Here is a 20,211-nt window from a genome sequence, read left to right on the forward strand (position 1 = left end):
GCACCTTCTGGATGCCAGCCTGCCCCAGCCTGGGACACAGCCGCAGAAATGCAGGAGGCTCAGCACTGCTTTCAGGGCAGGAGAAGATCCCTCTGGTGGATGGCCAGTGAGGAGAACATCACAACCTCTCACAAAGTGATGTGACTCTAGAAAAGCAGATTTTATGCCATAATTCCATGCTAACCAGAGAGGACGTGGTCTAGGAGCTTCACTCCTAAAATATTCTCAGCAACATGCAGCAATTCAGATAGCAACTGTGACTAAGGAAGAATTTGCAGCCCGCACCCAGGCAGACAAGTCTTTCAGGGGACAGAGCCTAGCACACCCTCCGCTACCACCTCCCCTGAAGCGGAGCTCTCCCTGTCATTAATTTCATTTGCACCTCGTTCCCTTCCTAAGCCCTGCTTTCCCCACCCTCTGTGAACCTTCCTCATTTCGCAGCATCAGGCCTCTCAGGTCTCTTGCAAACAGAAGGGAACAGAGCGCACGCGGTGGTAAAACTCCCTCTTGGTGGGAGACAACCAGAGATCTCTTCTCGCCCAAGAAGCAAAGAGCTGGAAGAGGTCTCAGCCCTCCCCTTGCACCATGGTGCAACTGCAAATACCTGGGCTGACAGAGGTGCATCCAGGCTGCCATTGCATAGGCATGTAGGAGGATTTTGGAGCTCTCCTGTGAAAACAACCACTTCTAGCTCGCTGCAGTTACTGTGGAGACCTCCCTCTGCCTTCTTGCATTCTTCCCTCTCTGTTTCCTGAGATGGAAAATAATCCAGTGCCTTCATGTCACCCCTCTCTCTTCCCAAGTGCATGAATTTCCCTGTGATAGCATGTGGGGAGCGTAGCCCAGCTTTGCATCCTGACCTCTCATCGCTCACGCTGAAGGGTCAGGGCAGGAGGGAAGTCAATGAAATCTGCAGAGGGTGGGCAGGAGCGGGCCAGGTCTCAGCTGCAGTTTGTGCCATGGAGGAATGAGTCGGCACCTTGAAAACCCTCTTCTCACCCGGCTTGACCCTGAGTGTGCAGCATCAAGTGCAGCTCACGAGTTCTTCAGCACCAAATGGTACAACTGTTTGCCGAGGTGTTCCTGCCATGGTAAGCCAGGTGTGGCAGCAGGCAGTAAATCTCCCTCGATCCCAGCTCCACCATGCACGCCACACACCCCGTTCAGCCCAAAATCATTGGACTTCCCCATAATTTTCATGACAGGGCCTTTGCACTCTCCCAGAAAAGCCAGGGCTCCCATCGGTTCGGTCCTGCACCCCGGGGCAGCCGATCGATGCTCGCACCACAGGTGAATCCCCATCAAACAGGTCAGAAGGTGGCAGGCACAACAGCAGCTTTTAGGAAGATCTCCAAGATCTGCCTCTTCTGGACAGAGAACCAGAAAGTAAGGTGGATAAGGTTAAGGCTCAGCTTAGAGCAAATCTCTTTGGTGGGGCAAGGAAAGGCCCAGCTTGCTGTAAGAGTCGGGTGAGCAGTGGGAATCCCTTGCAAAGGGCTGTGACTAGAGTTGACAGAAGGGATAAAGACAGAAGTGATGCAAAGCCTGTGGCCTAAGGTATAAACAGATCAAAGCCCACAAAAGTGGTGTTATAACAGAGTCATCACTTGCACTTAGCCCTTCTGTTATCCTCCCTGTACAGATCTCAGGCTTACTGGGACTTGGCACACAAAGGAAGACTCCCCAGTAACTGAACTAAGCCCCTGTGAAACCTCTCCTCTGCTTATCTCTCTGGAAGTGCAAACAAGGAAATAGTGCTAAATAAACGTCCACATCTGAGAACTGTGATTTCATTGATAACAAACCAGGTATTGCTCCATTGCTCACTGTTTCCACTGCAGAACTGTCCTGCCCTCGCTCCTGCAGCCCTGGACCACAACTGCTATTGCTCCTTACAGAAAAGAAAGTCAAGGGGCCTCTCAAAACGTTTGTCAGAACATCTCTTGGCTTAGTAGTGGAACAGACTTAAAGCACTTTGCCTGGAGCAATCTTGCAGGTCAGCAGCCTGAAAGGTTCTGGGTTAAGGCATTTTTTTGAGAGCTCTCTCTTGCAGGTAGCCTACGAATAAGGCTTTCCACTTGAATATGCTGTTGGTCAGTGATGGTAAGAAGAAAGCTTTAGCATAATTAGGCAGCTATGATGTCTGGCATCACAGCCTTTGCAGCACAGAATGTGTTGGCCCATTTTGGCTCCATAGCCACCTTTCAATGGATTCAAAAGGACCAAGCAGAGGCAGTTCAGACTTGAGAAGGAGCTGACCTTTCACACAGGCAAATAAATTGCACGGCTTTGTCTCAGTAGGTGGCAGATGCTAGAAGTGACCACTGCTTCAGAAAGCAACTGTACAAAAGCTCTCCGTTCAGACCTTTTCCAAATGCAAGTGTGGTTTTGAATTGACGGGGCTGATTCTTATCTCAGAGATCTTCAGAAGAATGCGTAAGCACACAGGTCACATCCAGCTATGCGACTTGCTATTGCGTACCTGCTTGTTAAATGTCAGCTAGAGATTTTTATAAACAAGGCAGTATTTCGCTCAATACACAGCTTGGCTCACTTCTGATTGCTTAAGCTTTCAGTTACAAGTAGGGAACATGAAAATAAATATCATTGGCTTTGAGATGTCACTGTGCCCACACCTACACATGCCAGTGGGGTCTGACTGAGGGTTTGTGTCTGACATCTCAAGCAAGTCAGTTGATCCTCCTTCCCTACACTAACAAACCTTCAATTAAGGCTCTTTCTAAATTGCGAAGGACAAGAAAGGGAGTTGAGGGTCTCAGAGACCTGCCTACCATCAGATACATGGGCTCCTTGGCCGCCTCAGGACTAAAACTCAGTCCTGATCTGTTCCCACTGCACTAACTTCACAGCAAACCCTGCTCTGGCCGCTTTGCACTGCCAGAGCTATTCTCTGCACACTGCTAAAGGAAGTATCACGGAGACTAATAAAAAAAAGGCCAAACAGTATCAAATATCAGTTTATAGCTAGAAGTACAACTGACCCTCCATGCTAACACCTTGCTAGAAGTTTACACAAGAGATTTTGCTTATTTTCTACCTCCCTTTCTTCCTTATAATCACATTTGTGTTGCATGAGCTCAAAAACCACCTCTATCTAACACTCAGACCTCCTGAATTAAAAGCCTAAGAAAGCTAAAAAAGAAGTACTCAGAAGTCTGATTTTCCTCTCTCTCGGCAAGGTTTCTATTTTTGTTGGTGACTGACTGGCTGCTCTAGAGAGAGGTGGTGTTCAGCACTCCCCTAACCCTACCAGTTCAGCAATCCCCTAACCCTACCAGTTCAGCTGCCCATCACGTCTTAGAGACTCTCCTGACACATCAGCAGCCAGCATTCAGAAGCAGGACCTGGTTTCAGGTAAGTGACATTTCTGGAATTACATTTTGGCAGGAGGAGGCTCAGAGCTGACAAATGCTCCGAGGAGCCCAGCCCAGCTCAGGAAGACGCAGGCTGTTACGACACCGACCCCTCAGCCATCAGTTCTGGCTGCACCATGGTGCTCAAGTCACTAGAAGTATTTGACATCCAGCACTCTGGCAAGGTGCTACTTGTGTCGGCTGCTGTGCCAGGTTCTCACAACTCCCATGTCTTTTGGGTGAGCGGGTCCTCCTGAAGCACATACCTGCTGTAGTGCCAGGCATGGAAGTATTCCCACGGTGAGTGCCTCTGCCCATTTTGCCCTGCCGTATCATCAGCACTTGGACATCTCTAGTATGCACTTGAGCATAGCAAAAAATAGCTATAATTGACAGGCACTCCTTATTCTCAAGGACAAAGAAGCTCTGTGTTTCATAGCTTCAAGAAAATGGTCTCCTATATGAGTCAGCTGCCTGCTAAAAATCTTCACGTGTTCTTAGTTGCTTCCCCTTACAACAAGGCTGACACCTTGCGATGTAGCAGAGCAGCCTGACCTCCCTCTCTTCTTTATATATAAATACTCAGATATACATGCACAGGTGTGTACACAGTCACCTACAGACGGTGACACCACACACAGCCCTAAAAGAGAGGGGAAAAAGAGAGAGCCTGCCTAGTGAGAGATCCCACCCAGACTGGAAAGCCTAGCTCAGTCTGTAGCATGACCAAAAACCATTCCTCAATCTCCCTAAAGCCCATCAGCCAAAGGCCCACAGCGTTAAAAACCCTTTTAAAGTAACTTCTCATCCCCATGTGGCACCTTGCAGCACCCTGCAAGGGATTTATTTCAGCTCCCAGTCTCCTGCCTTGTCGTGCCCCCTGCAGTGAGTGCTCTGTAAGGCAGGCTAGGGAGCCTTCATCCCTTTATGCTGCATGTATGTGTCTGATGAAAAGCCACGGGGCAAGGGCTAGATAGAAAATATTTGGCATTTTACCCTTAGCCATGAAACCAGCTGACAGGAACGGAGTTCAACTGGATTAGCTCCTTCTCTGTGTTGCTCAGGCACTGACCCAGCTCTGTTCATAGCAAGACCATCACAGCCCCTCAGCCATCCAGATGGTCCTGGTGCTAACTGGGAATGAGGAAGAGCCTCTCCAGTGCCTTCCTAGAGGACTTCAACACTTCTGTCCTGAAGGTGAGTAATCTAAGTGACTGCAATGATCAAGTCCTCGGGAGCACAGCAGGTCAGAGGTGAACTCTCAGACTTTGAACTCCGGGAACCTCACGGCCAGACATAAAGTCAGTCTGGAAGACGAGTCAGAAAGGAGTTCCTCCTGCTCCAGCATGATTTGATCTCAGTCCAGCCCTTACTCTGGCTTAGCTTCTGTGCACAGACCAGTGTAAAAAAGGCTCTTCCTCAGAGGAACTTTGGGAAGCACACCCACCAGCCCAGCCTAGAGCCAGGAGGTAAACAGCAAGGGCTTTGCTATTGCTGATCTGTGGTGACCTAATGACTAACAAAAAGCTTTGGACCAGGCGCCTAAGCTTGTTAACATCCATTAAAACATGTATGTGAGTGAGAAAGACCTTCTCCTGCTTGTCCTAGCTGTGCTGAGTGGAGGCTCTTCATAAAATAAGTTAAGAATAAGTTAAGCAGAGCAGCCTGAGCCTGCCCCAGCCTTACTTTACACATAGCATGACCACTCTGCTGACTGCCGTAACAAAAGCAGTGGCTGTGGGAGTGTAAGAGAGAGGAAATCCAAGCACCTGGCTTGCTTTGTTGTCCAACTCTGCTGACAAAAGAAAACCTGAAGTGCCAAGGTCAATTCCCCAACAAGGCCACTGCTGGGCCGTATTCCCAACTTTTATTGTTAAACGGGGAGGAAGGAAGGGGAGGGGAGCAGCATAGAGGAGGAATTGCAGTTACTTTGCCAATTTTTCCTTCATCACCTTTCCTGCTTAGCTTCACCACTCAGGGCTTTCTAACAGCTCTGCTCATCACCTTCAATTTCTTCCTCCTTCCTCAGAGCTCCGATTTCCTAGGAAGTGCTGAAGTTCAAGAAATGATGCTACTGAAGGCGGCTGAGATCATCTCCCCACAAATTCCTGACATGCCCTGGGAAGACACACCTGCGTGGCGCATTTTGCTCCCCAGTGTGAAGGAGACAGTGCTGGAGCTGCTGCCCCTCAGCACGCCGTGCCCGTCCTACCAAGCTTTGTGTCTGCCAGCAGGGCTGCAGTTCTGTGTGGCTGTGGGGCAGTCGCTCTTGCATCAATATTTATTGATCAGGCAAGGGCTGCTTTTACACCCAGTGTAAAACATGAAGATAATCAAAATCAGTCAACAACCCTGCTCCAATTGCAACATTTTATTGTAGAGGGATACCAAATACTAGTCTTTATCTCTCAAGCACACCATAAATGATATGAGCCAGCAAAAAAAAAAACAAAACTCATTAGTCACATGCAATAGGCTAGCTATTAGCACCTGCCACCTTTGGTTTGTCAACATTAAGAAGTTCTCCTCACCCCACTAGACCCATCTGTGCTCACAACAACACTGGGAAACAGAAAGGGAAATTGCTTCTCCTTTTGAGGCTACAGGGAATATTGGTGCAAGGAGGTGTGATATTATAGAATAAATGGAAGATAGGCAGAGAAATAAGATTTCCATTTGGCATAGTGATTTCCCATCTTAAAGCGATCAGAGAGCAGAGCAGACCCTGCATCTGCAACAGAATGAATTATTAGCCACTCTTCTCTTAGCAGCTAAGAGATTAGTCACAGGAAGGATGCCTAGATGCATCAGAATATGATCTTTCAGAATATGCTGTGGGCTTTAACTCTGCAGGTCCGTTTTCTTTACAGGATCAGCATGCCAGGACAGAACAACTGGGACTGAAGACTGGCTGCAATAGAATCTGGGAAGGTGTGTGTTGAGGAACTAAATTAAATGAACAAGCCTTTTACCCAGACATTGCTGGAGTCTATGCACTGAATAGCAGTAAAATTAGCACCAGCTTCTAAGAAAACCCGATAGCTTCCTGGGCTTTACATTGCAGAGGTGGGAGTTGGTCTATTCTCCCACGTGCCTGGTGACAGGACGAGGGGGAATGGGCTTAAGTTGTGCCAGGGGAGTTTTAGGTTGGACCTTAGGAAGAACTTCTTTACTGAAAGGGTTGTTAGACATTGGAACAGGCTGCCCAGGGAGGTGGTGGAGTCACCATCCCTGGAAGTCTTTAAAAGACGTTTAGATGTAGAGCTTAGGGATATGGTTTAGTGGGGACTGTTAGTGTTAGGTCAGAGATTGGACTCGATGATCTTGAGGTCTCTTCCAACCTAGAAATTCTGTGATTCTGTGTGATTCTGTGAAGGAGTAAGGGCAAGATGCCTGTGGTTCCTCAGGACACCACCTCCTAAAGCAAGGATTATCTGGGGTTTATATGGGAGATTCCTAGGTCTGAGCCATGTGCAACATCGGGGGGTGAAACACACATCTGTATTTGGATCTGTGTTTGGAAGTGCAGCTGTAGGACTTTAACCAAGCAGAACTAAACGGGGCCCAGCGCGCTCCTTAGGGCGCCTGCACCTCAGCCCCTTGGTGCCACACCGCAGCCCCGCGCATGCGCACCGCCCTTCACGACGCCGCGCCTCGCTTGACGGCAGCGTGGCACCCGCGTTTTTGCGACGGTGTGGCAGCGCCGCCCTCCGCCCGGCTGCCGCGCTTGACGGCAGCGATGGCGTCGCGGCTGAGCGGGGCGCTGCGGCTGGCGGGCCTGGACGACTACATCGCGCCCTCACAGGTGGGCAGGGGGGGCGGTGGTGAGGGCCGGGAGGAGGTGGGAGAGAGGTGGAGTCCCCCAGCTGCCGTCAGGGGTCGGGGGGTACAGGGGGGAGAGGCTCCCATGGGTGCCAGCCGCCCCCATGGGTGCTGGGCGCTGGCAGGGCTGGGCCCCCCGGCCTGGGCCCAGAGGTGTTGCCAGGGGCACCGAGACACCCTAAAGGGTCACTGAGCCGCCCTAAAGGGTCACCGAACTGCCCCAGAGGTCACCGAGCCACCCCGAAGGTCAGTAAGCCACCCCAAAGGGTTATCAAACCACCCCCACGGGGTCACCGAGCTACCCCAAAGGTCATCCAGCCACCCCAAAGGTCACCAAACCACCTCAAAAGGGCGGCCTGTGACACCCCAAGCGGGGCCGGGGTCGTGGGGGCAATGAGCAGGGCAGCAGGGGCACGGAGGTTTCTTTCCACAGTCATCAAGCACCAACAAAAGTACAAAATCCTGGACGTTTGCTTATAAATAGTGCAGAGAACTTCTGAATCTGTGGAATGGGATGTAGCAAATCCCATTAACTGTCCCTTTAATACCTGCGTTTCCCACTGAAGTCTCTAATGTAAATGATGTGACCCGCTGCTCTGCTTCAAATACAGTTCCTTGCTTGGTTTATTCACCGAGCAGAAGTGAAGAATCGTAGAGACTTGTGCCTATAGTCTCTGAATCTGGCAAAATGCAGAACAAAAATGTAGTAAAGTTGGATTAAGTTAGGGGTAAATCTGTTTAAAGGTGTTGGCAGAGCAAGGATGCTAAAAGGCAAAATGAATTGTAGCTGTGGAAGTAGGACAAGGAGTCATAAAGTGCGTAAACAATAAAAATCGCACAAAATGTGAAAATACCCCGGAGACTTCATCACAGAACAATACAGAAAGCTGGAAGCTGTCCATCTGAGGTCGTCAGAGTCCTTTCGACATTGCATGAAACTTCATTGGCACTAGCCACATGGAGACTGTAGCGACCACGCCTCCATCGGTTAAAATTCGCAATGAAGGCTGCACGATCATCTGTCAGATTCGAGAGAGGAGAGGAGGACTTTACAGGCAAGGCTCCTGAAAACACAGCTGTGCTATTTGAGAAAGAACACAGAAACTCTCCTCTGGTTTTGGTATGATGCTGAAAAAGTGTTCCTTCTGTAAAAAAGGGGTAAGCGGATTTTGCTGGTACATTTTCCCTTGGTGCTTATAAACACCGTAAGTGTATCCAGCATTGCTTAAAGTGGGGTAGGAGGCGTTCACTTTAGAACAAGTCTCCGGGTTTGATCATTTTGGTTTCTTTGAAACCAGCCTTCTGTGCGACATTGCTCATCTTGTTCTGGGGTTTTATTTCTCTTTCAGGAATGTGTCAAGCCTGTAAAGGTGGAAAAAAAGCCTGGAAAAGCAGCAGCTAAGATCAAAATTGAAGCAGATGGGAGCTATTTTCAGATCGGTCAGGTATTTGTGATTTTTCTTTATTATTGTGTAAAATATGCAGAAAATGCTAACGTATTGTTACATATTAATAGTTGTAACCTATTAAATACTTCACAGAGGACCAAGATGTAATAAGTGTTGCTTTTGTCATCAGCATTCTCACATCTTTTTTCCAAAGTCCAGCTTGTTAATGATTAAATTTTACGAGTAATAATTCTGATTTGGTGTCTATTATTATGCTCTGAAACATTGACAATAACAAATGGTGATTTTTAGTATAAGAGCAGATAAGCTAAGTGTTTTTTGCCATCAATCCTTAAACATTAATAATTCCTAGAGTATTTGAGATAATGTCTTTTTTATTGCACTGTTTCATATGGTTACTTACAAAGAGATTCAATTAGATTAGATGGTCTTTTAACTTTAAAAAAGTGGGGCAGGGGCAGTACTTCTAAAGGAGCCTGATTTCTGATTAAATATTTTAATTCAGTAGTACCTAATTGCTCTGTGTCTGACTTTGAGATATGAAGTTTAAGGGGGAGAGTCTCATTGCAAAACTGATTTATTCAGGTCAATTACTATGAAAAATATTTCCTTCTATTGCCATACCACACAATGATAGTCAGCCATACATTTCCCTTTTAGTGTCTGTATAAGTTTTGCATGCAAAATATCTGCAGAACATTCAGCATCACCTAAAAATGCTAGCAAGTTGTAGTCTGGTTACACGATTTCTTTAGCAGGAGTGAAATTCAAGACTCCTGTGAAGAAACAGCTCCAGTACTATTCAATAATATGAGCTGCGTCTGACAGAGGTGGCAAAGCTGCTGTGCTTTCCCAAGGGTAGATGTTCAATACACACTGGAGGTTGGGTCTTAAAGGCTTAGGATCTCTGTGGTCTACAGTTTTGTGGTTAAAGTTGCAGCTGCAATCTGCAGTATGTTAGCCATGGCGGCCCAGCTTTTAGCCACCCACAAGCTGAAAAACTACAAGACAGGCCGTATTTGCTCCTGGGAAAGTATATAATTGCAGTGTTTTGGAACAATGTCAGCCCACCGGATAGCAGAAATAACTGTGGCCTCAGCAACTGTTCCATATGTGCTGACAAGTTCATGGTCTTGCTGAAGTTTATCCTGAAGTTCCTCAACATATTTGTGTGGGTATGCCGAAAGATCACATTAAAATCAGCAACCTTCAAAGATACATCTTCCTCCTTATTTTACTGAAAAAGAAATAAATAAATAAACCAGGGGGGTAAAAGGAGCAATATCTAATATCTTTGTTACTAAACAGAGTAAAGGTTAGAAACTGCCTCCCTGCCTAATTCTCTATTGCAATCAAAACCGAATCTAATCTGTTTCTGCCTAGGATGGAGAAGCACAAAAACTGGAAAAGGCTAAAATTACTCTGAACGACTGTTTAGCTTGTAGTGGCTGCATTACATCAGCAGAGAGTGTGTTAATCACTCAGCAGAGCCACGAAGAGCTCTGCAAAATACTAACTTCTAACAAGGTAGGTGACAAGACACGGGGAGGTAAGCTGCAAAGTCTTAGGGTCTTAATAGATTGGTGTGGTGCATCTGTAGAAGCACGTTTGGAAACAGCACACACAAAAATTAGTTTCAAAGATGGGAAGGATCTGAATACATTCTCAGTGCGGCGTGGTGCATTTTCCAATTTTTTAAAAAATAGTCATAGGTTTGGGAATGTCCTTTTTATGTTGCCAGTCTATGTTAGTAACTTGGGAGGTGAACTGGAGATATTTGGTGAAGTTCTAATGTGCTACAATACTGCATGAGCTCTGTTGGTACTGTCTGAACAGATACTTTTTATTTATTTTTTAAGACTGCAGCTCCGAATGAACAGAAGTTGGTGGTGGTTTCTGTTTCACCACAGTCCAGAGCTTCACTAGCTGCGAGATGTAAATTGAGTGTTCTGGAAACAGCAAAGAAGTTGACTGCATTCTTGAAGAGTTTAGGCAAGTGTGGTAATGTGTTCTGTTAATCACAGGTGGGACTGCTGGGATATGTGTTAGGTACAAATTTTATGAGCTCGCAAGGGTGATGTAAATTAACCTCCATCTGGATTCATAATTCTGTGTAATTTGCATTAAGCTAAAATGCAAGCATTCTGCATTTTCAGTCGCAAAGTAAAGTTGGAGTAATGGAGAGAAGGAACTTTAAATGATTCACATTTTTCCTGTGACTTTTGCTCTTATCTATGCTGACATGCTGGGGAAAACAGTTCACTCACAACTGCAGAGGTTGATAGCTGTGGATATGATGTGCAGTTTGCTGCTTGTATGTTCCCTGTGAATTTTAACACGTGTGCTGTATTGCCTAGGTGTGCACTATGTATTTGATACAACCTTTTCAAGAAACTTCAGTCTGCTGGAGAGTCAAAAAGAGTTTGTAAAACGCTTTCAAAAACAAGCTGAAGACAAAAAGGCTTTGCCAATGCTAGCTTCTGCCTGTCCAGGTATGGTAGTAAATTAGTTACAGAAATAACAAAATGGCATACTAAAGTACATCAAAACAAGACTTCAGAAAGCTAGTCAGAAACATTAACATGGATAAATTTACTGAGGGGATTACTTTCTTCTCAGTACAAAGAGATCTTGGTGTTAATAGCAATAATGGTCTATGCAGCTGCCTACTGATCTTTCCAAAATGAATTGTGTTACACTTCCTTTGCTTTTTGCACTGAAGTGAGTCTGAAAATGGTTATTACTGGGTAGTAAGTCTGGGGTTGAGGGCCTGTGGGCACAGTGAAGGGGTGCTTGTTTTTTTTATTTATTGCAGCTGTTTGCTAATTAGACTCTCCTCAGGTTGGATCTGCTATGCAGAGAAAACCCATGGCAGTTTCATCATTCCTTATATCAGCACTACCAAGTCTCCGCAGCAGGTCATGGGCTCCTTGATAAAGGGCTATTTTGCAGAACAGCAGGTAAGGTCTATTGAACAATATCTGATATATATTCCTTTGTGTTTTACAAGAGAGCTTGAAAGTAAAAAGTTGTCTTGTAAATTGCCAGCAAAGGCAGCATCTCCCTCGTTTCTGCATTATCTAGTAAGAAGCTGACCACTGGGCCAGTAACACTAAGCTTAAGCTTGGTGGAGTACTTAAAACCTCTCTATATTATTCAGGAAGGCTAGGGAATCTGATTGTTCAGTGTACTTGTGCTGACATCTCAAATACCACTGTGTAGTATTTTCATGCTGTTCACAGTTGGTGGATAACTTAAAATAAATTAACCTAAGACAAAACTTCAGTCACTGCATACGTGCAGATCATGTCTTGTCTAAAAATTACTTGTTCTTTCCCAACTTAATGTTCTGTTTCAGTTTGACTTCGTTTTGTGCTCAGTCTTTAACCTTTGGAATCTTTCCAAATGTAAATTTGATACTTAAAGACTAGAGTTATACTAATAGCCCAGAGTTGTCCAGCAACAAACTTAAGCACCGTTTCTGATTGTATGATTTATTGCCCATTAACAAGCACTGGTTTAACGCTTGCATTAAATAATTGCTGACATCTGCATATTTGTAACAAAAATTGGCAGCTACTGAGAATATTTGGCACAAGACAGCAAAACAATGGCCTTGAGTCAATGACTTATTTCCTCAGCTTGTACTTATTTCTTGGATGGTCCTGAGTTTTTTGTCCAACTCTAGATTATTTCTCAGTTACTGATGCAGGGGTTTAGTAGCGTGTTAGAAACGCATCATGTAACTGAATAGGATTTCTCCACTGATTGGATCACCTGCACTAGCAATAGGTGGTGGTGGGGAACTGTGGAAGACCATATTGGTGACACTTGCTAGCAAGGGTTCTATAAGAGAGAAAAAATATATATTTTCATGTTCAATAATCAAGAGTACTTCCAGAGGCATGGCAGCATTAATTTCTTCATACTCATTTGTAGTTGGAAAATATCTTGCACAAGACACGTTTGATATTGACCCATCCAGCTACATTGCTGTGTCTTTTTCCAGCACTTAACACCTGACCAGATATACCATGTAACAGTAATGCCCTGTTATGACAAAAAGCTAGAGGCTTCAAGGCCAGACTTTTTCAACCAAGAGTACCAAACTCGAGATGTGGACTGTGTAATCACCACAGGTAAGTAGAGCTAGAGACAGTCTAGATAATTCTGGACTGGTTTTAATAATCTTTTTTTTGGTGGTGGAGGAAGTAATGCATGGATATTGCTGTATAATCTCACTTCAATAATACGAATCACATTCTGGTAAAGACTGCAGATGTATGCTTAGGTATTGATCTGTGGATTGTTTTCCTTTATCCCCAAAATATGCTGTGCTTCTGTTTTAGGGGAAGTGCTAAAGTTACTGGAACAAGAAGGAGTATCTCTATCAGATGTAGATCCTGCTCCTCTGGATACCATGTAAGAACAAGATTTCATTTGTACCTTTCAGGCATGTTCTTGTTCATCCACTCTTCTTACCAAGTTCTTCAACACAATTTGCCTTGTACTACTGTTCTCCTGTGCACAAGGCTGCATGTGTTTGCATTTATTTGTTTTCACTAATTTTGAATGAGTACAATTCTGCATAAAGTACTTTAGCAACCTGTGACAAATTTACACTTTTGGAGCACCTGTAGCTGTTTGCTAGATTTTAGTAGGTCAAGGATTAGCAATTCTCACCATAAATCATCAGTATTGCTATAACAAGCTCAGTAAGAGTGTAACAGCAAAATAATTGTGCAGAGAAGTACAAATTGCATCACAGTCGTTTCATTACTTTTACTCCCAATATAACTGGTTGAATCCTATGAAAATCTACCTGCGTGCTCAGAGGAGTGAAATAATCTAGGTCAGCAATAAAAGAGTTTGCTGAAACAAGGCCTGGTATTGCACTGGCTGCAAATGCAAGTTTGCTTGTGTCTATTCGTTATCTGAGCTTCTATAAGGATTCCAGTATTAAAGCAGAGAAAAATATTTAGGTCACTCAGCTAATCTCTGGGAGTCTTTATTTGCAAAAACATGATCTTAAACATATGCAAACCAGATGAGACTTCAGTTGCATTAACTGAAAACATCTGGTTAAGTGACAACTGCAGAGATCTAAGAGATTATAGAAACATTAAAATCGCATTTTATCACTCTAAGTTGACATGCAGTAGTGGTTCCACACTGATCATTAAACCAAAGCATTCTCTTCATCAGTTTAGAAGAAATGTCTCTGTAGCACTTTGTGTCATAATAAACATACTACATATGTAGCAACCTTTACAAATTTTAAAAGATTAACAATATAATTCAGAAGTTTACTGTTCAGACTAAGATTTTAGGAGAGATTTTGATACCCCAAATACACAGATGGCACATGAGTAGGATGTGGCTCTTGTCTGTTTTCAGTTATACCCTTTGCAGATACAACACTTGTTTTGAAATGTAGCTTATTTCTAAAAAGGATTGAAGTCTTTCCAATAGAGATTGAAGTCTTTCCAATACAACTAAGTGCCATGGGCAGCCTTTGCTTAGGAGCTGTCTGAACAGTATGTGTACTTTGACATAGCTGTGAACAGAAGCATCAAGAATGTGAGATAGAGATTGTCTACTGCAGTCTGATCCCTTTTATTCAAGGGATACTTTCAAAAAAAAAAAAAACCACACCATAGTAATGAGATTTGTAGCTTATTAGAAGATTATTATTAGATTTGTAGCTTCTGTACTTTTAGGTAAACTTAAAATGTGAACCTTGTTACCACTGATAGGTAGCAGAAGGAAGACTTTCCAAATAATACACTGAATCTGTTCTGTAGAACTCAGTCTCCCATTCACATTGCTCAGGAGGACTTGCTTAAGGAACCGAAAGCACACCAAGCCAGCAGTCACTCTTTTTTCATTTACTATGATTGATCTTGTTTCACTACTATATCTGCCTTGAAAGACATGATGATATAAATGACATCAGGTGATGCATAGCTGGAGTACTGATAAAACTTTAGGAACTGAGAGACTGCATAACATGGATGCAAATGTTTTTTGTGCTGCCATTAAGCTTGTATATTGAAGGAGTTTACAGCAGTGCATGCGTGTAAAGCATTTTACTAGCACAGATGTACTCATGCATTCTGAATTTATAAATTCTTCTAGTATTGCCTTTTTCTAACATGGCTTATGCACAAATTACTTTCACATCAAAAAAAAAAAAAGAAAAATGTCTTCAGCTGTAATAACCGTCTGCATGGCTAATTCCCAAAGGTACAATTTCAGAAGTTGCCCATGTAAACAAGCACTTCTGAACTACATCTTTTATTGCTATACTATTAACAGAAAATCAAGGAGTTAAAAAAAACATTCTGAAGTGTTTGGATTCATTTAGGAAATAACATTATAGAGGTGTCAGTTATAACATAGAACAAAATGTCTAATTACTTGATAAAAATCTCTGGCTCACTCCTTAGGAGTACATTCTGAGCACTAGGCCTCATGCTTGTGGTGATAAAGTGCTTCTATAACCTTTTGCTAGCTTTAACTTACTCAGTAAATTGACTGGTTACAAACTGCACGTATTCATCAGAACTTGGAGCATTAACATAAGCAGTCCAATGACTGTTGTTCTGCCTTATCCTCCAGCACGTGGAAAAGCCCATTAAGAGGTTATTATATTTGGCAGCAAGAACGAGATAAAGTGCCAGAAATCTGAGGACTTTTGATGGTATAACTGTTTGCTCCAGGCCAGCTCTAAAGCTTACTGGCAGCCTCAGTTTAAGAGAGTAGCAGTACGTGAGGCCAGACACACTGAAACATTTCATTAATGAAGCTCAGTTCCTGTAAACAAGATCAAATTAAAAATAGTTTCTGAAGGTGATTACAGGCTAAAGTGTTGCCTTCTGCAGTTCTTCTAAAACTAAGATTTTATCGCAAGAGGCAACATCTTCGATTTGACTTGAAACTGCTTGGCCTGAATTCAAGTGTTTTCCCTCCTGCAGCTGTTAGTAGGAGAATGCAAGTGTCACTGCCTGATGAGTGCTTATAAGCATACCCCACATTTTATTATTCTCTTATAACAAAAGCTATTGTTGTGGCTTCCATCTGGTGAGCTGTTTTTCAAGAAACATTATCTTGACCTCTAAGTACTTGGTCGTGTTTTAGGATATCAGTGAGATGGAATTATTTGTGCAGAACTTGAATTAACAGAACTTATGTTAGTGCAGTTACTCAACACCAGAGATGTTTTGAACTAGAACCAGGTTCCTGCTGAGGACAACTATGTACAGAACAAATGCCCTGGCATTATTAGGTTTGTTCATCTTTATGTTCTGCAACTCTGATGGCCATGTGAAACCACAGCAACACTGGTTTCATCTCTTCATGCTTGGACAGACAGCACTGATACCTCCCTGAAGTGTTCTCTGGTGTCCTGGCAACTAGACATAACTATCCATTTTCCAAAAAAAAACGGTGTTGTAACAGAGGACCAGAGAGCTTTAAATAATGAACTCAGCTTTTGCTGATGTTGCAGAAAAGCTTTATGACCGATGTCTCTTGACTGACTCTAGACTGTGTTCTCCACAAGAAGCATAGGCTGCACAGATCCATACCCCCACTGCTTCATTATTTCCCTCCTCCCATTTCTAAGTATAACCCAGGATGTTTGTAGAGATACTAAACAGGAAGCTAAGTAAAAAATGCATTCGCTTAGACATCTCAGGTAATTGCCCTCATAACTCAAATGTTCCCAAATGTAGTTTTGTTGTGTGAAGATTAAGTTGGCAGTAGGATCAAGTCACAGTATTTCCACTGAGCTTAACCCAAGGGATGTTAGCACAGAGTTAAATCTGCAGGGCACTGAAGCTATAAATAGTCTCTTCCCAGGAGAAAAGGCAAGGCTAGGAGTTCAAAGGGAGCCTGTCTGTGGCTTGTTCTATTGCTTTTGAATTCCCCAGATGAAAATTCTGCTATCAGAGAACCTCACAGGACTAACAACATGATGCTTCTATTAGAAGTACTGAAGCTGTTTTAGTATTGGTGTAATGAAACTTCTGTTTGAAGGAACAGTGGGCTTTGCGCTGGCTGTTGTTTTATCAAAGAACCCCTTAAAACTGCTGCTTTCTTCCCTTCCTCAGGTTTAGTAGTGCTGCAGAAGAGGAACTCACTAGCCACTCAGGAGGTGGTTCTGGTGGTTATTTGGAGCATATATACAAGTATGCAGCCAAGGAACTCTTTGGAATTCAAGTGGATACAATTCAGTACAAACCTTTAAAGTAAGAAGTTTAAAGTTTTTACAGAAAGCACTATTTTTATTGCAATTCTGTTTATGCTTTGCCTTGCTGATGGGCCAAAACTTTCTTTGCAATGTTAAACATTTTACTTTGAGGCATGGGAATTGGCTTCTCACTCCCACAGTTGCTGAGCCATAAATCAGCCAGCACTCCATGCAGCCTGGCCCTTGGAGACTTCTAGCCCCTTCACCACCCACACATTTCATTTTGGCCTCATGGATTTTCCCAGTATCAAGTTTCAGATAATTTTAGAGCAACTTAGAAGTCAGAGCTTACAGGGATCTGAGTTGTCTCACCTGCAAACAGGCCAATAATGTAACCCTGTTACTGATGTAGCTATAATGGAAGAGAAAAAATCTTATGTCAGGATTTTGGAACTCCGTTTTAACAGTGTTATGGTAAGAAAGAAAAAAGTCACTTTGGTTTGGGTATAGAGGCACATTTAGCTGAGATTCCTGCATGCTTCCCAGGTATAAGCTTAATGTGACATTTGTAGTGAATTACAGTCCTGATTAACAATATTAGTGCTTAGTAGTCTCTGTTGTAGGAAGCAGATGGAATATGGAAGCAGTTCCTTGCAGTCTCCATACAAAACACTTGATAAAAGTGAAATTACTTATTATCAGGAACAGGTATTTCCACTAATGTTAGGAGTCCAGAAGCCTTCACTGATAGTTACCTCCATGGTTTTATGACCCGCTACAGTTTAAGTTTCCTTCAGTAGCCTCACTGATGTGTAAGTTGGCTGAAGCCAGCTCAGGTGGCCTATAACAGTGAAACTTCAGTTTAGGCTCCATTTGCTTAGGTTTTGAGGATTTATTCAATACGGGTGTTCTTCAGGAAACTGAGTTCAAGCAGCAGGTCTTCAGACAGGATCAGAAAAGGATTTGTAAGCTAGCTCTGCCAACTGTTTCGCTTCAGTGGCAAAGAACTAGGACAGCTTTCTCAAATAAGACTCTATGAAGAATTTTGTTTTGACGTAGGCTTCTTTGAAGTTTAAAATAGAAGTTAATTTTGATAAGACATTCTCTGCTCTTGTTCCTCAGAAACAAGGACTTCCAAGAGGTGACACTGGAGAAGGATGGAGTAGTTCTGCTCCAGTTTGCCTTGGCATACGGGTTTCGAAACATACAAAACTTAGTGCAAAAGTTGAAACGAGGGAAGTCACCCTATCACTACGTTGAAGTCATGGCCTGTCCATCAGGTAAGGCTGCACAGGGATTTCACTGCTACAGTCTGTAGCTGTAGGAAGCCATATGGAGCTGTAACTAAAATGTGAGATGACAGCAGCTTCTCACATCCCTGAATGTTGTGGCAAAGTCTTCAAATTCTTAAGATGTGATAGTACCAACATGGGATTACCAAGGGGTATATGTGTTTTCCTACCTAGAAACTAGTAATTCTTCGGGATTTAAGTAATTACAGTTAAGTTTCATGTTGAAACAGCAAATCCAGAACATATCCTAAGATATTTATCTTACCTTCAGTTGAGACCACAGGGCTGTTTTTGCCTAGGTTGCATACTGGCTTTTTTTTTTTTTCTTTCCCTGATGACAGAGGAAGAAAGCCATCCCTCCTTGCTTCCTCTTATCTCTGCCTCCCTGGCACTTCCCAGGAAGCCTTGGAGCCCTGTCACAGCTGGGCTGAATTAATTAGCATTGGGTCACACCAGGCAGTGAGCTCCCCTCTTGGGCTGCTGCCTGCCCTGCTGCTGTGAGATAATGAGGGTGTGTTCTTATTTCTGCAGCTGTTCACAGGTGGAAAGTAAGCTCAACTGTAGTTGGTTTTGTTTTCCTGATAAAACTGAAGTAATGTCTAAACTCAGTGATCTTTTCCCACTTTGTTTTATGCAGGCTGTTTAAATGGAGGTGGTCAGATAGAACTGGAAGGTGAATCCAGCAAGGATGGGCTCCAGCAAGTTGAGAAGCTGTATAATTCTCTTAAGGCTGAAATTCCAGAGGAGAACCAGACTGTAACTGAACTGTATGAGCAGTGGCTGGGTGGCACGGAGTCAGAAAAGGCTGGGAAAGCTTTGCATACAGAGTACCACGCAGTGGAGAAAATAAGCACTGGATTTAACATCAAATGGTGACGACTGATGCTGGATGCAGATCTGTGAAGCCCAGATGAACTCAGTGCCTTTTAAAGTTGATTGTATTTAAGATTCTCAAGAGACTGCTAAAGCTCAGCGCCATCACTGGTGAACTGCACTTTCTGACTCTCCTTGGGGAGAAGGTAATGTGCGTATAGGCAGGCAATACTAATTCCTACAGCTTTATAATTATTATAATGATGTGAATAAAAGACAAACAGTGACTTAAATACATGTTAAAAGAAGCAGTAATGTATCTTAGCCTCTACAGTCTCTAACGACTAAATCTGCATTCCCTTTATAATCCTCTTCCTAACATAAGTGACAAATTTAAGGTACTGAAGGATTTGTCTTGAAGTAGACTGTAACCTCACCGAGATGAGCTTTATGCTACCTGAGAGTATTTCCCATCCAGGCTTTGCTGTATTTTTTTACAGCACTAAGTTTTATGGCTGTCTCTTTTGGGACATCCCCATTTAGTTATAAATGGTCTAATTAGACCTTGGGCTTTGTTTTTATGTTTCTCTGCCCCTGACTGGATGCCCTTGAAGTCCAGCTGCAGCCTCTCTGCACTGGCAGAGGGGGGCGGGTACCAGCAGCCTGTAATCATGCAAGAAGCATCATCTCTAGGGCTGTTCTGTGCCCTGCTGAAATGTGACTCGAATGAATGTTTAAGAAGAAAAAGCTATGTGTTTTTTTTTCCTTTAATTATAACAATCATCCATAACTGGGGACAATTACATCTCTCTCTCCATAAATACATAGAGACACACACAGCTGTCACAGCTACACTGGCCTCAACAGTTACTGATGAGTAATATCCTTAAACTCAGCAAAAACAGTTTTTACAGTGCTTCAAGTCAGAATTTATTGCTACTTTTCTTTTTGACAAAAGTCCTTGGTGTCTGAAAGGTGTTAATTTATAAAAGGTCATAGAAAAAGAAGGCCGGGGGATGTAGTCATCACAGTTTACCAGAATAATCCAAGAGGTTAGCAAAAATACATCTGATTTAATATGGTGCATTACAATGCTTTGCCAAAACACGTGTGGATGTGAACTAGATTTGGTCTTTTGTTACGGGAGATGACGTGTGCTTGACTTGCTATCTGTATTTTTACCTATGGGTGTTTTCATAACTATTTACAGAAAAAAAAAAAACACAACTGTGAATGACTAACTCTGTTTTGGTCTCTTTAATCTGAATGTCATTTCATGGAGTGACAGCATGTATAGGAAGGGGACA

The 20,211-nt window shown here is 43.4% G+C and overlaps 1 protein-coding gene across 3 annotated transcripts; it reads left to right on the forward strand.

The window, feature by feature from the left end:
* The first annotated feature begins 7,025 nt into the window (after nucleotides 1-7,025).
* Nucleotides 7,026-20,145, forward strand: CIAO3 (cytosolic iron-sulfur assembly component 3). Of its 3 annotated transcripts, none has more exons than XM_068699874.1 (11): nucleotides 7,026-7,179; nucleotides 8,546-8,641; nucleotides 9,989-10,132; nucleotides 10,465-10,597; nucleotides 10,963-11,097; nucleotides 11,447-11,565; nucleotides 12,615-12,744; nucleotides 12,955-13,027; nucleotides 16,720-16,857; nucleotides 17,922-18,079; nucleotides 18,729-20,145. In XM_068699874.1, exons 1-11 carry the CDS (start codon nucleotides 7,114-7,116, stop codon nucleotides 18,965-18,967), a joined length of 1,431 nt encoding a protein of 476 aa, XP_068555975.1. In that variant the 5' UTR covers nucleotides 7,026-7,113; the 3' UTR covers nucleotides 18,968-20,145. The 3 variants fall into 3 exon arrangements, with proteins under 3 accessions (XP_068555975.1, XP_068555976.1, XP_068555977.1); XM_068699875.1 differs by lacking the exon at nucleotides 7,026-7,179 and adding an exon at nucleotides 8,165-8,316; XM_068699876.1 differs by lacking the exon at nucleotides 7,026-7,179 and adding an exon at nucleotides 8,216-8,354.
* Nucleotides 20,146-20,211: the final 66 nt, after the last annotated feature.

Source organism: Anas acuta, chromosome 15 (assembly GCF_963932015.1).
Source record: "Anas acuta chromosome 15, bAnaAcu1.1, whole genome shotgun sequence".
Classification (NCBI taxonomy): domain Eukaryota; kingdom Metazoa; phylum Chordata; class Aves; order Anseriformes; family Anatidae; genus Anas; species Anas acuta.